This window comes from Ailuropoda melanoleuca, chromosome 3, assembly GCF_002007445.2.
Source record: "Ailuropoda melanoleuca isolate Jingjing chromosome 3, ASM200744v2, whole genome shotgun sequence".
NCBI lineage: Eukaryota > Metazoa > Chordata > Mammalia > Carnivora > Ursidae > Ailuropoda > Ailuropoda melanoleuca.
The window spans coordinates 21,406,541-21,424,467 of record NC_048220.1 but is presented as its reverse complement, the minus strand read 5'-3'; the positions used below and the strand labels follow the sequence as shown (position 1 = coordinate 21,424,467).

Below are 17,927 nucleotides of genomic sequence, written 5' to 3'. Positions count from 1 at the left end.
TCACATAAATAAATAAAATCTTTAAAAAAAAAAAAAAGAATGAAAAATAGGTTTCTACTATGTCATCTTACACTTTTTTTTCTTTCCAGGGGAACACTAGGAAGTAGTTAATAATAGAACACACGTCCACTCCAATTTCTTTTTCATAACTTTGTTGTGACCAAGCAAGAAATTTCCTGGCCATTGTGGTGGTGGGGCAGACAGCGGGGTGAGTGGGGAGGGGGAAGCTGGCATTTTTATTCTTTTTGTTTCTAATAGCTTCATTGAAATTCAGTTTACACGCCATAAAATTCACTCTTGTAATGTGTACAATTCAGTGGTTTCAGTGTATTCCAAGAGTTGTGCAACCATTGCCCTATCTAATTTTAGAACATTTTCAGCACCTCTGAAAGAAACCCCATACCCATCAGCAGTCGCTTCCCACTCTCTTCCCTCAGCCCCGGGCAACCACTAACATACTCGCTGTCTCTAAGGATTTGCCTATTCTGGACATGTACTAGATGCGGGACATACACAATATGTAGTATTTGGTGCCTGGCTTCTTTCACTTAGCATAATGTTTTCAGTGTTCAGTCAACTTGTTTTAGCGTGTATCACCACTTCTTTGTTTTTTACGGTTGAATTATAGACCATTGTATGGGTGGACCGCATCTTAGCCAGTCATCAGTTGCTAGACAATGGGGTTGTTTCTACTTTTCTGCTCTTACGAATACTGATGCTATGAACTTTTGTGTACAAGATTTTTGCCTGGATATATGTTTTCATTTTTCTTGGGTATATCCGTAGGAGTGGAACTGCTAAGTTTCGAGAAACTCCCTAACTGTTTTCTAAAGTGGCTGCACTGTTTGATAATCCCAACAGCACCGAGTGAGGGTTTCAGTTCTCCATATTCCTACCGATACTTGTTGTTGTACGTCACTTTAATTTTAACCATCCCAGCGGGTGTTAAGAAGTGTCTCGTGGTTCAGTTTTCATTTCCCTAATGACTAATGATGCTGGACACCTTTTGTGTTGAATCTACAGAACAATCTGAGGGGTGCTGCTGTCTTACCCACATTATGCCTTCTGCTTCATGAACAGAACATGACATGTCTTTCCATTTATTTAGGTCTCCTTTACTTTCTTTCAAAGACATTTTTTAGTTTTCAGAACTTAAGTTGTGTATTTAAAAAAAACTTACTCCTGAGGAACTTCTTTAAGTATTTCTTGTAAGGCAACACGGTACCAAAATTTCTCCCCACGCTTTTTGTTTGTTTTTGTATCTGGGAACGTCTTTACTTCATTTTTGAAAGATAATTTTGCAAGAAATAAGATTCTTGGTTGACAACTTTTTTCTTTCAGCATTTTGAATACATTATTCCACTGCCTTCCCGCCTCCATCGTTTCCGATGAGAAGTCAAACATAAAACTTATTAAAGTTCCCTTGTACAAGTCATATTTTTCTTGCTGCTTTCAAAACCTTCCCTTTGTCTTTGGCTCTCAGCAGTTTTACCATAACGTGTCTGTGTGTGGAACTCTTTTTATTTCTTCTCCTTGAAATGCGTTGAGTTTCAGAGCTCCAGTTTAGTGTTTTTCTTCTTCAACTTCTTTCCAATGAAGTTATTTCCTGTGGGGACAGCTTCAGAGCTCTCTGTTCTTGTGGACTACCTGTCCCCCTGGACAATATCTCTGAGCCCTTGTTCCAGAGCTGGTGACAGGTAAAGAAGCCCTCAGAGTGACACCCTCCTTTATGAATCGGGTACTGGGTGAGGGTGGTAGCCTCTATCTTTTCGGCTTGCCTCTTCTGGATGGAACATCTACCTTACATACAATCCGGGATGAGCAGAACCAGGGACCCTGTATTCCCAGCCTGTGGAATCAGGGGTCAAGCTGCCACTATATGAGTAGGGGTGAGGTGAGGATGGGATTCCCCAATCTCTTGGTTATACTCATGAGGAATAAAGCCTCTACAGCTCAGAGCTCATGGGATTGAGGGGGGCTAAACCTTAAAATGTTTTCAGTATCCCTTCTTCTCAGATTAGAGGTAAAGAAAAAGCAACCATAGGTGGGGAGGCCTTGGTGGAGGGCTCTGTGGTCCCTGGAGGCTGAACCAGAGCAAAAGACCCAGGGGGTTTGAGTGGGATGGTGAGGATGGGAGCGGAGGGACCCGAGGGAAGGAGAAGGGGCACTCAGAGACCGGGCTCTCCCCCTTGCATCCCGGCACTGGATCCAGCATAGGTCTACTAGCTCCACTCTGGGAACAGAAGTAAATGGCATGGGGTCTGTGTCAGCCCCCTCAGCATGGAGGGGCAGCTCTGGAAAGTGCTGCTGTGACTCTGCCCTCCAGTCCTGCAGATACGCAGCAGAAGCCGTCAGCCTTGGGCCATCTATGCCCGTTGCCAGGGTGTGTGGCTCAACCTCGCCTTTCCTGAGAGCCTCCATTCACTCTCCACCATCACTATACTCCACATGGGGATCCTTGCTTTTCTTTTGGGCTCCAGAGGCATGCTTAAAACCAGACCAAGCTTTCAAATAACATGGCAGCCCTGCATTAGCCTTGAACATAAACTGAAGTTAACCTGCCACAAATTACTGTCCCTGCAGAGGCCTGAGGCACCTGTGGCTCTCTGACCCACACTGTGCAAGCTTTGTTTTTGTCAATACACCATCCTGCCTCTTGGACTCTGTGTGAAGGTTCTGCTGCCCACCAGGAGGGGTGCACAAAGTCTTTTTATTCAGAAACTTGGCAGGAGAGGGGAGTGAAGCAGCCTCCAGACAAAAGCACACCCCGATCCTGTTTGCCTTTGTCAGAGGAACACAGCTGAGAGGCAAGGGGCCAACTGTTTGGGGCGATGCAGATGATAAACAAACAGGGAAGTACATTCACACCAGAGCTAGGGAAAACCCTTGAGTCTCCTTTATTTATTTTCTGGAAAGACCTTTCTGAAAATCTTGCTGGTGTTGGCTGGGCGGAGGTCTGACCCCTTCTCCCCTTTGGAATCTGACAGAGAGCTAGTCTGGGAGTGAACTTGGTTAATATTCAGGCTGTCCTGACAGCTGAGCTGCCAGTGCCCCTGTTAGCTAGCAGTATTTCTTGGTAGCTTGCAGGCCTGATAGAACGTAGCCTAAGCCTGCCTATCGCTCAAAGTTTTTACCTTTGCCAGAGCCCACCCAGGACTCAGAGGAGTCACATCCCTGAGAGCAGCCATATGCAGTCCCATGTAGTGGCCAGCTAGATACCTGCCTCAGTCTGTCTCATTGTCCTCCTTTGCTACTCCCAATACCTCCCATAAGTGCCCTGATAACAGAGGAGGAGGCCCCCATGTTGCTACCTCATACCTTTGGGCTATGGGTGGAGAATCAGTGTCCTCCTCTGTCCATGCCCTGACCCCAGGTCCCAGGAAAGATGGCACAAGGCTAGTGCCTCTAGAGGTTCAGACCCTTTGCTGGAGGCTGTATCATGCTCAAGGGCATACCCACCAGCCCCTCCACCCATGGGTTCCTAAAGGACACAGCAAACTGCAGGAAAGGACAGAAGCCCATATGATGAAGACACATACCTGCCTCGGGCCACTGGGAGCCTGACACAGGAAGCTGGCCCTTAACAAAAAGGCTCTCACAGGGTCTCTGGAACATGGGGCCTAGGAGAAGCAGTACTCAGCTCAGAAGTGACTGCCTAGTTTTCCCAGCCTACGGGCTGAAGGGGATCAAGTCTACCTAATGATGTTCCAAGAGAAAAGTGGGCATGTTTGAGGCAAAGGAGAGCCCATACTTACACCCTGGCCACAAGCCAAGCTCACCCTTACTGCTTGCCCTGTGGCCCTTCTGATAAATCTAGGCCCCCTGGAGAGCGAGACATTCGCTGAGCTCTCTGTTCCTTCAGCCTTAGGGCAGGAGGCCTTTGAGTTTTCTCACAAGTAGTCCCTTTCTCTTTGGGGTCTGTGGCACCGAAGGATTGTATGGAGAGCCATGCTCATTGAGACTGGTCTCACCACTGCAATAGGTCTCAGCAACAAGGACTCCATATCAGACAGACTGTTTGGGGATGCTTGGGGTCCCTTCCTTCCTCAACAGAAGTTGCAGTCCCCATCCGTGGGGCCAGATCTCACCAGTCCCCGCTCCCCTTCCCGTGCTGCCAGGCTGCAGATAACATCGCTGAGAGGTATCTGGCACCCCACCCTGCAAGGGAGAAGGCAGGCTCCTCCAGCTCTGACTCCAGAGACAGATGAAGGACCTTTCCCTGGATTTTTACCATCTCTACCCTTGAAGTGAAAAAGTATGTGGGTCAAGCTGGGCCAGCTGGAGCAACAAAATCAATCAGGATAGTATTAGATGGTAACTCATGGAATTAAGTAAGTATGCATGAGTCGGCACTAATATAAAGTAATAATTGCATAAATAAGAAGTGGGAGGGAGGGGAAGCTCTTATGCACAGAAGAATTCCAATTAATAAATTGGGAGGAATGTTGAAGAAATGTGGATCACCATGAGGCAAACACCACAGTAATACTTGCTTCTGTGAACGTCCTCAGATGGATGCTAAAACCAGTGGGTAGGGGCTCCTGGGTGGCACAGTGGTTAAGCGTCTGCCTTCGGCTCAGGGCGTGATCCCGGAGTTATGGGATCGAGCCCCACATCAGGCTCCTCCGCTATGAGCCTGCTTCTTCCTCTCCCACTCCCCCTGCTTGTGTTCCCTCTCTCGCTGGCTGTCTCTATCTCTGTCGAATAAATAAATAAAATCTTTAAAAAAAAAATAAAATAAAACCAGTGGGTAAATGTTTGAGGATAAACAGCGTATTTGTAGAGTCTCAAAGTCTCTCCCCCAAGATATTTATCATTATGAAGGGGGAAAATAGTGACTGTAGGGTAGAGAAATCCAGCAGACACCAGCTTAACCAACTGATCAAGGTTGGCATTGCCATTAACAAGCTATATCGAGGAATGCCTGGGTGGCTCAGTTGGTGAAGCGTCTGCCTTCGGCTCAGGTCATGATCTCAGGGTCCTGGGATCGAGTCCCACATCAGGCTCTCTGCTCAGCGGGGAGTCTGCTTCTCCCTCTGCCTGCTGCTCCCCCTGCTTGTGTTATCTCTCTCTCTCTGACAAATAAATAAAATAAAATAAAATAAAATAAAATACCCAAGCTGTATTGACATCATATACCTACTAGTATGATGGCTGAGGACATATTGCTCCTATGATATTCTGACCAAAAAGTGCACAAGCTCAGTCTTATCATGAGAGAAATCATGCAAATCCAAACCAAGGGACATTCATCCAAATAACTAACAGACTCATAAAAAGTGTCAAGGTCATGAAAGACAGGGCACCGTCACAGATTGGAGGAGACTAAAAAGACATACCAACTAAATACAACATGGGCTTTTGGTTTGGATCCAAACACAGAACAAGAACGTTACTAGAAAAACCAGTGAAATTCAAATACTGTCTATAGCCTAGTTAATCATAGTACAACCAACATTAATTTCCTGGTTTTGATACATGAATTATGGTTATGTAAATTGTTAACACTAAGGGAAGCTGGTTGAAAGGTAGATGTGAATTCCCTGTACTATACTCACAACTTTTCTCTAAGTCAAAAATTAATTCAAAATGAAGTTTTTAAAAATGTAATTCTTAATGACTACACAAGAATAGTAAATCGGACTTCACAAACAACCCTTGAGAAAGAAAACTACCTTACATATACACAGACAGATAGATGCACTCAAGCAAGTCTCAGCTCAAACACCAGACTCCTGCCTCCTGGCATTCTATGAAAGGAATTTCCATAGCAGAACATGCCATCCTTGGGTTCCTGGCTGACCTTGCCGTCCCTGTGGGGGTCAGGTGTTGGTTCAGCTGTCCCAGAGAGTACGCCCACTGGGAGATCCTGCACAGAGGTGTAAGGCAGAAACAATTTGATAACAGTTCCTCTGCCTGTATCGTCCCAGCTGGGACTCAGAGAACCTGTTCAGGGCCCCTGGGCTTGACCTTATGGTTGAACTGGGGCCACTTCTCCCACAGGCATTGGCCAAGTCAGTGTGGGCTTGGAACTAAGTCCTATTCTGTGGGTCCTGGAACCCCAGGGGGAAAGGGACTCAGTTTCCAGGAAGTCTGATCACCCATAATAGCACAGCTCCCATGATGCCCATGGTGTACAGCCAGAGGTGATGAGGTCCTGCCCTTACCTCTCCTCACCCACCGGCCGATGATGCCCATTTGCTGGTGCTGGGGCATGTAGCATGGCCTCACCGAGTCCTCCCAACAGCTCAGAGAAGCTATGCACGCCTATGATCCTCATTTTTAAAAATTGTGAAAACAAACAACATAACATAATAGTTACCATCTCAATGATTTTTAAGTATACAGTTCAGTAGAGTTACATATATTCATATTGTTATGCAATCTCCAGAACTCTTTTCATCTTGCAAAACTAAACTCTGTACCCATTGACCAATAACTCCCATTTCCCCCCCTTGCCCCAGCCCCTAGTAACTACTTCTTTCTGTTTCTATGAGTTTGCCTACTCTTCATATCTGACGTAAGTGAAATCACACAGATTTTGTCTTGTTGTGACTGGTTTATTTCACTTAGCATAATGCCCTCCAAGTTCATAGTACCGTAGCATGTGACAGAATTTCCTTCCTTTTCAAGGCTGAATGATGTTCCATTGTAATCATATGCCACATTTTCTTTATCTATTTATCCACTGACAGACGTTTGGGATGTTTTTACCTTTGGGCTGTTGTGTATAATGTTGCTATGAACATAAGCATACAAATATTTCTTTGAGACCCTGCTTTCAATTCTTCTGTATATACGCCCAGAAGTGATATTGCTGGATTCAATGGCAATCCTACTTTTAATTTTTTGAGGCATCGCCATGCTGTTTCTCATAGTGGCTACACCTTTTTCATTCCTACCAGCAGTGCACAGGGGTTCCCTTTTCTCCACATCCTTGCCAACACTTGTTTTTTTCTGTATGTTTTGACAGCAGCCATCTTAATGGATGTGTGGTGATATCTTGTTGTGGTTTTGATCTACATTTCCTTAGTGATTAATAACATTAAGCCTATTTCCATATACTTGTATCCCCTCTTACAGTTAAGGAAACTGAGGCTTTGAGCAGTGATGTAACCTCTGAAGTGAGCCAAGTGGCTAGGGGTGGGGTCAGAACCGGCCTCCAGCCTGACTCCAGAACTTCTCCTTGGGCCACCATCTCACTGGGGGGAGCCACCTCCCCCCACTTCCCCTGGTACTTCTCCCCTCCCTCCTCCTGACACCAGCACCCATTTGTCTCTTATTTTACCCCACAACCCAAAAAAGAAGCAGGGAAGGGAAGGCTGCTGAAAAAAGTAAAGCCTTTTGCATGAGTGTGAGCGTGTGATGATGTGAGTCCCCAGAGGTGGCCATAGGACCCTATGAGCAGGGCACAACAAGGGGAGCTATGGCTTTGGAGGCCAACAGCTACCCAATCTTCACCCTGAGGTGAATGACACCGGCGAGGAAGGGAAAAGAGACAGGTCAAACCAGTTGTCGTGGGGTGTTGTGGCTACTGGGGCCAGCTCCAGTTCAAGCTCTGATGATTCTTCCAGGAATTGAGTTGGAGGGAGCTGACCCCCATCCTAAGATGCCCCAGGAACAGCCTGTGGGCAAGAGATGGGCACACACTAGGAGCCCTGCTAGGGGATCAACATCAGAGAATCACGGTCAACTCAGGGCCCAAGGTAGGCATGGTGTCCATGCTGGGGGGATCCAGAGGTGGTCCACAGGCTGAACCCACTTTTCACAGGTCTTATAGACTCCGTAGCCACCACTCCTAGCTGGCCACCAGGCTCTTGCCAAGGAAACTCCTGCAGATGTCTCGCTGGTCTTCTGGCTTTTCATAGCAGCTGGAGTAAGCAGCTGCCAAATATGGTCATGTGACCCCTTGCTTAGAACGCTTATTATTTCCTCACTGTCCTCAGAATAAAGTCAATTCCTCAACATTCCTACAATGCACACTGTGAAATGATCTCTGTAGGCATTTCTAGCCACACCTGTCATTCCCTGAACACCAGTTACCTGGATCTAAGGTCTACTCAAATTTCCAGACTCAGGTCAAATTTTATCACTTCTTCTTGGAGTATTTCCTCACTCTGTTATTCCCACAGAAAGGGTAATATATTGTCCCAGGTCACACAGCAAGCCAGCCAGAATTTGAATTCAGGCTCCAGAACTCTATTACTAACGAGGGTTGATGTTAGCCCCATCTATAACATGGCTAGTGTGCCCCATGGGCATCGGAGCTTTGAGAGCAGACCCCAAACCCCAGATGTCTACAGCCTAGTGCCTAGCACAAGGCCAGTCGTGGTGTCTGATGACTGCCACATTGTGCTGAGGGAAGAGAATTAAGGACTAACATGGGCCACGCACTCAGGTTGTTCTTGGGGAGGAACATAGAGTGGGAGAAGGGCCAGAAGCTGGGAAATCCTACCTGCCTGATCAACAGCAAAAAACTAGTCTAGGTATACCTAGATGGACCCAGCATCTCATGGCCCTTACCAGACGCAAAGCAAGAAGTATAGAGGACGAAATATATGTGCAGCTTGACTCCTGAAACTTAGAAAACTTGCCACCGAACCACTTGGGATCCTAGGGGACTAGTGGCATAAGCTGAAACCCCTGTCCTCCGCTGGATCCTATGCTCAAAGGGGTCTGTGCGAGTTGGTCTCTTCATTGGTACATTGGGGCCAGGGTTATGGTTCCTATGGTCCCCTGCACCCAGTCAGCATCAAAGAGCCCTCTGTTCCTTTTCAGAGAAATTGGAGCCTCAAGACAGGACCTCAAGCCTCACCAAAAGGGGTACAGCAGAGCAGTAGACCCCTGCTGCTTCCAGAAGTCTGCGGCCAGGGAACAGGTCAGACCTGCCCATGGCCCACCCAGCAGCTAGGCTCTTCTGTCTGCACTTGGGCTCAGCGGGAATCCCACTCCCCCCTCCTCATGCTGGGAGCAGGAACTTGACTCAGACTGTACGTCTGAGCAGCTTGCTACCGGCCTCTTGGGAAACAATCTCATCTGTTGTGAAACTCGTAAAGGAAAAGGCAGTTGGTGACAACAGTCCCTGCTCCATGCCCTCTGTACGAGACAGAACCGATCACGAATAAGCCTCACAGAAGCGCTGCTTTCTTGGGTGGTCCACACGTGTTAGAAGCATAACCCAAGTTGCTCGCGTGTTAGAAGCATAACCCAAGTTGCTCGCCGCTCAGGTTTGACGGGGAGCGGCGAACGCTCACCCAGGGACGGCCAGGGAGTCTCAAGGGGCCTAAAGCAGATGGAGGGTCGTTCACACACCCACCTCGGTCACTATGGTGGACAGGTAGATGTCCTGGCTGAACTCCCAGCCATCCACGCAGCTCTCCTGCTCCAGCTTCTCCAGGTTCACGTCGCGCCCCGGCTCCAGCCCGAGCGCCGAGAAGTTGGCGATAGCCGCGAGCCGGTAGCGCCGGCAGCTGTGAGGCACCTCGCGGCCGTCCTGCAGCCGCAGCGGGATACTGTGGTTGCGCCACGCGCGGCTCAGGTTCGCGGTGTCCGGCACCCGGCAGCGGTGTTCCGGGACGGCGGCCAGGAACACGACTGACATGCCATTGAAGCCGTTGGGGATGATGCTGGCGCTGAGCAGGAAGAAGATGAGGCGCTGGAAGGGCCCCCACTCGCCCAGGAAGGTGGTCGCCTCGTCGTAGTCCCTCATGCTACCCACCGCTGCTCCGCGGCTGCAACAAAGGGTGCGGAGAGCTGTCCCCTGACAGAGTTGCGCGGCCGAGGGCGTTCCCCGAGGGTGTCAGAACGTTCTCGGCGGCCAGGAAGGCTGAGGGTAAGCGTTCCCGGGAAACGGGCTACGGGCGTTGGAACGCTCCAGGAGTGGGTAGCAAAGCTGGAAGCCACCGTAGTCCCTCGGGACCACACCCCCATCCCGGCTGCGGCGGGGAGGGGAGGGCGGCTGCGCGGCCAGGGAGGGGCTGCCGGCCGGCTCCGCCTAGTGCTCCGCCCCACTGCCCGCACGACCCCGCCGAGGAGCCTGACCCGGCTCCGGGTGAAGCCTGCCGGCTGGAGAGAACCTCCGCTCCCGCGCACCCCGCGTGGCCCGCGCGGCCCCAAAGGCTGACCGAAGCCGCGGTGTTGGGTCCCATAGCGGAGAGCGTCGCCACCGGCCTCGCACACTACGGGAGTCTCTCCCTGGCCCTTCCGATACGGAGTCTGAGTTCAGGTGGCCTCAGGCCGAGCGCGGGCGGGCGAGTCCGTGGAGTCCGTGCTCCGGAAAGCCTCTAAGGGCGCAGGGGTGACAGGAGTGCGACCTCTGCGCTGGCACGCACGCGGCGCAAGTGGCTGGCACCAGGCGCCAGGGCGCTCTCTCACCCGTCCGAGGAGGGCTGGAATCAGTCACCAACCCGCGTCTTCGGGCCCCCGGAGCCTCGCCTTTAGAAAAGGGGGAACAGGCCCAGAGCCCGGAAGGGCTGAGCGGGTCACGCTGCATCAGTGATAGGCTCTGGCGAAGGGAGGGCGAGGGCAGGGGCTATCGGATCCTCCCACGGTCCCGCTGGGGCCTCTGCAGACTTCCACACGGAGCCTGGCCCTTGCTGAGAGCACAGTCCTGGAGGCGCTCCTGCCCCTTCTGGGTTCTGATTTGGACCCCTTCATTCTCCTCATGCCCCAGGGTTCTTTACTGGGGCTGATTGCCAGGGCCTTCTTGGACTGGAAGTCCTCTGGGTTGCAAAAGACACCACCCCCACTCTGGGAACAGAGGGAAGAAGGAGGAGAAGGTCCAGTTTGGCCAGATCTAGCAGGGACACCAGAGCAGGGACCACGGACTCCTCGGTGCCCAGGTGTAGGGCCCTCTGCTGTTGGCTGAGCCAGCCAGAGACTGTGGTCTGAGCCCTGGAGTTCATGAGGCGATCAGATGAGATTGACAGGCTGAAGGCCCCAGGTTGTGGAGATTGTGTACTAGTGTGTCTGCTTCTCCAGCCCCCGTTAAGAACCTGAGGGACATTTCTGCCTCGGTTTTTGGTTTTCGCAGCTTACAATCTGACCCCTCCTCTTAAGATGGCTTTTCACTCCCTGGGAACCTGTTTTCTTTTCTGTGGTAAGACCATATGTCCTTATGTGCCAGGACAGGTCTGATTTATGCCAGTTAGTCTTGTGAAATTATTAATAGCACACCCCTTTACTTTCAAAAGTATCCTTGGGGTGCCTGGGTGCCACAGTCGGTTGGGGAGACAACTCTTGATTTCAGCTCAGGTCATGATCTCAGGGTAGTGGGATCCCACTAGGACACCCCCCCCCCCGGCTTGTGGGCTTCACACTCAGTGGGAAGTTTGCTTTGGGATTCTCTCTCCCTCTGCCCCCAATAAATAAATAAATAAATAAATAAATAAATAAATAAATAACTCTTTTTAAAAAAGTATCCTTTAAGCAGTATTTTATGTGGTCATTGTCTTACTGAGCTTGAATTTCATCCTTCCCTTTTTCCCCAGTAGAAAAGGAAAGCCTGAGGTCAGAATTTATGTGCAGATAGCTAATTCTGAGTAGTGATCCCAGGAAAAGGAGTAAGGGGCTAGAAAGAATGAACAGGGGAGAAGGTAAGGCCAGCAAAGACTGTGTAACTGAGCACGTTATTGGCACCCGGGTCAGTGATTATTCTATGCTGAAATATATTGGAGCCAAAGGAAAAAGTTAATCATATCAATCCTATCTTTACTTAAAATTTTGATATTGTTGATCATGGATTTTCATATGGACCCATGGATTTCCAGACCCTGAAATCATGACCTGAGCCGAAGGCTGGCGTTTAACTGACTGAGCCACCCAGGTGCCCCTAGAGATACTTACTTTTTTAAAATCACAACTAAGGGATCTAGTAGGTAGAGGCCAGAGATGCTGCAAAACACCCTAAAATGCATAGGACAGCCCCCCACAACAAACAAGAGTTATCTGGTCCAAAACTTCAATACTGCCAAAGTCGAGAAACCCCAATTATGGCACATAGAATGTATGGTGATTATAAGGATCATGGAGTTGAATGGCTTTTGCTAAGTGCTTTAGAAGTCTTGAAAAAAGAAAATGATAGGCCTAGGGGTGCGTGGGTGGCTCAGTTGGTTAAGTGACCCACTCTTGGCTTCAGTTCAGGCCATAATCTCAGGGTCATGGGATCAAGCCCCACGTGGGCTGTGCATTCAGCACAGAGTCTGCTCAGGATTCTCTCTCTCCCTTTCTCTTTACCTCTCTGTCTGCTCTCTCTCTCTGTCTCACATACATGCACTCTCTCTAAAATAAATAAATAAATTAATTAATTAATTAATTAATTAAAAAGCTGGGGGGAAAAAACAAATGAAGAAAATGACAAGCCCGGGTCAGCCATCTATAAACTCAAGGCACACTGTGTAAGCCAGGAAACCCCCATGGCAGCTCTTAAAGAGACCCTCATTTCCTGCAGCCACAGGAAAGATTGTGCTTGGAAATAAACCCCAGGATTTAACTGATTTAGTTCTAAGAATGGGACAGCTACATAAAAAGGCTGTATGCACATCTTTTTTTTTTTTTTTTTTTAAGAGCAAGAGCTTGAGAGCATGACAGCATGCCCTGCTCCCGAGCCGGAGGTGGGGGGGGGGCGCTGTGGGAAAGGGAGAGGAAGAATCTTAAGCAGGCTCCACACCCAGTGAGGAACCCAATGTGGGGCTTGCTGGATCCCATTACCCTGAGATCATGACCTGAACAGAAATCAGCGGTTGCTTAACCAACTGAGTCACCCAGACACCCCTGCATGCACAGCTCTGATAGGTGTTCTATGACAAAGTCATGGCCCTGATAGGAAATGCATAGAACCCCGAAATGTGGAACAGAAACGTTGGGTAGATTAATGTGAGAATTTTGAATTCCTGGATTCCCTTAAACCTTCAAGTTCAGCAGCAGCAGCTCTCTTCTCCTTCCTATAAGGGAGCAACCTCTCCTTGATGGGAATCACTGCGAAGTCTCCTCTGGAGGCAAGGGGCTCCAAAGATGATGCTTATCTTCCTCAAGATCCTCCCCTTCCCACCCCCCACCACTGCCTGCAGACCAACAAAAAGGCTGAAGTCTCAGCACAGCCTGGGGGGGGCAATACAGACCCTGATCCCCAAGGACATGGCATACTTGTTGGAAAAATACCAGGCCCTATGTTTTGAGGGGAACAGGGGTAACATGTGGGACTTTATTAACCTAGGAGCACTCTGTCATTATGCTGCGTTTAACCTCGAACCAAAGATACCAAAAAACATATCCATTTGCTTCTGAGATGGCTCTTTGGACATAGTTATGGCCTTCCTCAGATAAGCTGGAGATGCCAGAACTTTCTTGACAGAAGACAAAAGGAGTCAGAAGGCTCAGGCGAGTGAGAGTGTCAGATTATATGTATCATGCAAGACCAGAGAACCTATCACCAGATTGCATTCCTAAGGCAAGTCCTGAGGACACTCCCTTCTCTAAGGCAATACAAAATGCACAGGTGAGGATTCCTAGTGTCAGTGAAGGCGAGATTCTAGAATAGCAAAGGCTGGATGGTGACCCAATCAACAGAGGAGGGGTGGAGGTCATTACAAGACAGAAGTAGCAACCAGCATGCTTAGTCCTATAGCCATGTGGTGATGGCTAGTTGACCATGGTGTTCACAGGAGTTAAGTAAATGGACAGATGACCAGGTGTTGCTTTATTTGTATGACAAACTGTCCTCCAAATGCAAGAGTCAGTAAGCAGGAGGCTGATGGATGCTTGCCACAATGGGAAATAGTATTTTCTCATTAATTTCCCAGATTAGGCCAGTTCACAGTCTCAGAGCCTGTTGATTGAAAAGGAGGCCAAGTTTCTTTAAGGAAAAAACCTCCTATACTGCCAAAAGTATATATGATAGTTATTTCTCTAATCTCTTCCCACAAGGGATCTGTGGCTATCTTATTCTGCTCAAGCTGCCATAACAAAATACCACAGACTGGTAGGCTTCCACAACAGAAATTTATTTCTCATGGTTCCGGAGGCTGGAAAGTCCAAGATCAAGGTGCTGGCAGATTCAGTTCCTCATAGAGTCTTCTTCCTGGCTTGTAGACGGCCACCTCATTCTTTTTCTTTTTTCTTTAATTTTATTCATATATTTGTCAGAGAGAGAGAGCACAAGCAGGGGGAGCAGCAGGCAGAGGGAGAAGCAGGCTCTCTGCTGAGCAGGGAGCCCGGTATAGGACTCGATCCCAGGACCCTGGGATCACGACCTGAGCTGAAGGCAGATGCATAATGGATGGAGCCACCTTCTTATGAGCTCCCTGGTGTGTCTTCTTCTAAAGGCACTAATCCATCATAAGGGCCCCACTCTCATGATCTCATCTAAACATAATTAGTCCTTAAAGGCCCCATCTCCAAATATGATTGAGGGTTAGGGCTTCCACATATGAATTTGGGGGAGACACAGTTCAGTCCATAGTGGTGATCTTTTGCCAGAACAACTCTGGCCTGGAGAAAGGGAAAGTCCTAGGCCTTTCAAGGGCTGTTGGATTCAGAGCATGAGCTAGCCTTGCTCCCAGGGGTTGGGAAACACCATTGTGATCCCCCAGTTAGACTGGAGACTCATGAAAGCCAGGTGGTAAATGGAGTTCTCATTCGAACAGGGCTAATGGATGTAAAGATCCATACTGATGTGGTCCCTAAGTGTATACCTGGTCCCTAAGTGCCTAGCTGGGATAGCTAGGCTTAGCAGCTGGCAAGAACCTAATATTTACTCTCTGCCCTATTAAATAAGAACCATTATGGTAAGTAGGGACGAACAGAAGCCTCTAACATGCCCACATTTTTTACCAATTTATTAAATCAGTAGTAATACCACATCCTGGGAGGAATTGAGAGATTAGCACCAACATCATGGATTTTCTCTTCAAAATCCTTCAGTAAGGAGAATCAAAAGTTATTCGCTTTTCTGTGGGATGAATAGCAGTACATATTCACTTTCTTTTTTTTTTTTTTAAAGATTTTATTTATTTATTTGAGAGGAAACGAGAGGGAGAGAGCACAAGGGGGGGGAGCAGCAGAGGCCAAGGGAGAAGCAGATGCCCCGCTGAGCAGGGAGCCCGATGTGGGACTCCATCCCAGGACCCTGAGATCATGACCTGAGCCGAAGGCAGACACTTCACCTACTGAGCCACCCAGGCACTCCCATATTCACTTTCTTGCCCCTGGGCTATGTCAGTTCTCCTATTCTCTGTCACAATATAGTACTTAGTGATTTTGGTTACCTTGATATTCCCTAAAATATCACGATAGCCACTGTCTTGATGACATAATGCTAATATGACTTAATGAGCAAGAATAAACAAGGACTCTAGATGTCCTAGTAAGACACACACATGCCAGAATATGAGGAATAAAAAGTGTGAAGATTCAGGGCCTTCCACACTGGTGACATTTTTCTTTACCTTTTTGTTCTGGAATGACTTAAATGTATATAAAAATGGACAAAGTAGAAAATGAACCCTTAGACCCACCATCAAGGCCAATCTTATTTCATCTATATCCTCACTTGCTTCATCCATCCCATATTATTTTGAAGCAGGTTGGTAAAGTTATTAGAGAACCAGACGTATGGAGTATGCCAGGTGATCCCCTACAAGGTAAAGTCAAGTTGTTGCACCCTGTACCCTCTACCAGTAATAAAGACATAGTGCTTGGTGAGAATACTAGTCTGACCCATTTATTGGGTGCCTTGGAAGGCTCCCAGCTGTGAGCGAAGCCCAGAGCAAGAGAGAGCTCTACAGTGTGTCCAACTATAGTACAAGGTTCCCTGTCATTTGGTCCATATGACCCAGCAAAATCAATGGTGCTAGAAGTGTTTGTGGTGATAAGAATGCTGGGTAGTCTCTGATAAGCTGTAATAAAAGAATTTCAGTACAGACCTCTAGAGTTCCAGAGCAAGGTCATGTCTTCTGTAGCAGAGAGTTATTTGTCTTTTGAAAAACAACTATTTGGGGGCACCTGGGTGGCTCAGTTGGTTAAGTGTCTGCCTTTGGCTCAGTTCAAGATCTTCTTGAATGGAACCCCTCATTGGGCTCCATGCTCAGAGGGAGTCCGCTTCTCCTTCTCCCTCTGCCCCCCTCTCTGCTTGTGCTCTCTCCCTCTCTTTCTCTCTCTCACACTCAAATAAAAAATAAATAAATAAATAAATAAAATCTGAAAAAAAATATCTCTGGGCATTGGTAAATGTCCACTGGGGGGGCGGTTATATCACCCCTAGTTAAAAAACACTGACACAAGCCAATGTTTCCCTTTCCATTTGTCTCTCTTTCTCCTCTTCCTGGCTGGGAGGTTGCCACTCCGTGCGGGGCATCATTACCAGCCTACTTATAATGGTAATGGGCTCCTTAACCCGTTTGAAAGGAGAGTGTTCCAACTATGGAATCTCTCCCTTCCAAAAGTGCGCCTTCCATCTGGGAATGGACAGAAGGGAACAGGAGTAAAGGACTCAGAGAGTGAAATAGAGAAGAAAAGCTACTCGGAGGATACAGCATAGGGTTGTTCACAGTTGTGGGAGACTGGAGGACTGTGTCTCAGAAATGCCTGTCTCAGGTTCCCCAGTAGGCAACATTCATCCATAGGTTTCTATCCCTCATTGGCTCAGAGGTGCTGCTTTGGGTGTTAACTCCCCCACACTTTCAGATGGCTCATGTGTGAGTGTTGAGCAGGTTTCTGTATGTATTCCATGCCTCAGTGTCAGAGCCAGCCAGGAGCAGCGAGTGGGAAGTGAGCGGCGCACTAAGGTTGGGCCTGCTCGACACCAGTGGCTGCAGTGAGCAGGAGGCCCGCGGGGTCAGAAGCAGCGATGGGGAGGTGCCCTATTCGGTCATCTGAGCCCTATACGCCTGGGGAGGATGCGGCCTGTGCTGCCTTTCACTGGGTACTGCTCAGGAGCAGGAGGGAGGCAGGCCCCGGGGCAGCCTCGCTAATAAGGTGAACTGCTTTCTGCTCATTCCGGCCAGGACGGTCTACAGTCAACAAATTTGGCTCCGTGGGCCACCTCCAGGCACAGGAACAGTCCGATCCAGCTCAGGCACTTGCTCATGTGAGCACTAAACCAGGAGTGGAGGAAGGCAGAGGGATGAAGTTGGAAAGGTTGGCAGAGGCTACACCATGCTTGATCTTAAACATTCTTAACTGTTACTTGGTGTTAGGTTTAATTCTGAGGCCGAGGAGACTGGGAGCAAAGCCTGATGAGATCTGCGTTTTAGAAAGTTCCCCCTCTCAAACTCAATACCCGAGAAACAAATAAACAAATCATAAAATGGGCAGAAGATATGAACAGACACTTTTCCAATGAAGACATACAAATGGCTAACAGACACATGAAAAAATGTTCAAAATCATTAGCCATCAGGGAAATTCAAATCAAAACCACACTGAGATACCACCTTACGCCAGTTAGAATGGCAAAGATAGACAAGGCAAGAAACAACAATTGTTGGAGAGGATGTGGAGAAAGGGGATCCCTCCTACATTGTTGGTGGGAATGCAAGTTGGTACAGCCACTCTGGAAAACAGTGTGGAGGTCCCTTAAAAAGTTAAAAATTGAACTACCCTATGACCCAGCCATTGCACTACTGGGTGTTTACCCCAAAGATACAGACGTAGTAAAGAGAAGGGCCATATGCACCCCAATGTTCATAGCTGCATTGTCCACAATAGCCAAATCATGGAAGGAGCCGAGATGCCCTTCAACAGATGACTGGATTAAGAAGCTGTGGTCCATATATACAATGGAATATTACTCAGCTATCAGAAAGAACGAATTCTCAACATTTGCTGCAACATGGACGGCACTGGAGGAGATAATGCTAAGTGAAATAAGTCAAGCAGAGAAAGACAATTATCATATGATTTCTCTCATCTATGGAACATAAGAACTAGGA

General features: G+C 48.3%; 1 protein-coding gene and 1 long non-coding RNA gene across 3 annotated transcripts in view; both read right to left on the bottom strand.

Annotated features, from left to right (window-relative positions):
• The window catches only part of SLC22A4 (solute carrier family 22 member 4), a 54,145-nt gene extending 43,705 nt beyond the window's left edge, over positions 1 to 10,440 (bottom strand). Inside the window, exon 1 of one of the 2 annotated variants that reach the window (XM_019799001.2) lies at positions 9,317 to 10,440. In XM_019799001.2, coding sequence (XP_019654560.1) covers positions 9,317 to 9,709 — 393 coding nt within the window. In that variant the 5' untranslated portion in view covers positions 9,710 to 10,440. The remainder of the gene's footprint in view (positions 1 to 9,316) is intronic. The other variant, XM_002912953.4, reaches the window with a different exon arrangement.
• On the bottom strand, positions 1,099 to 9,309 carry LOC117801462. The gene is made up of 2 exons (XR_004624012.1): positions 6,168 to 9,309; positions 1,099 to 5,869 (listed from the first exon to the last, which is right to left on the bottom strand). It is a non-coding gene; the product is annotated as an uncharacterized LOC117801462 (long non-coding RNA).
• Positions 10,441 to 17,927: the final 7,487 nt, after the last annotated feature.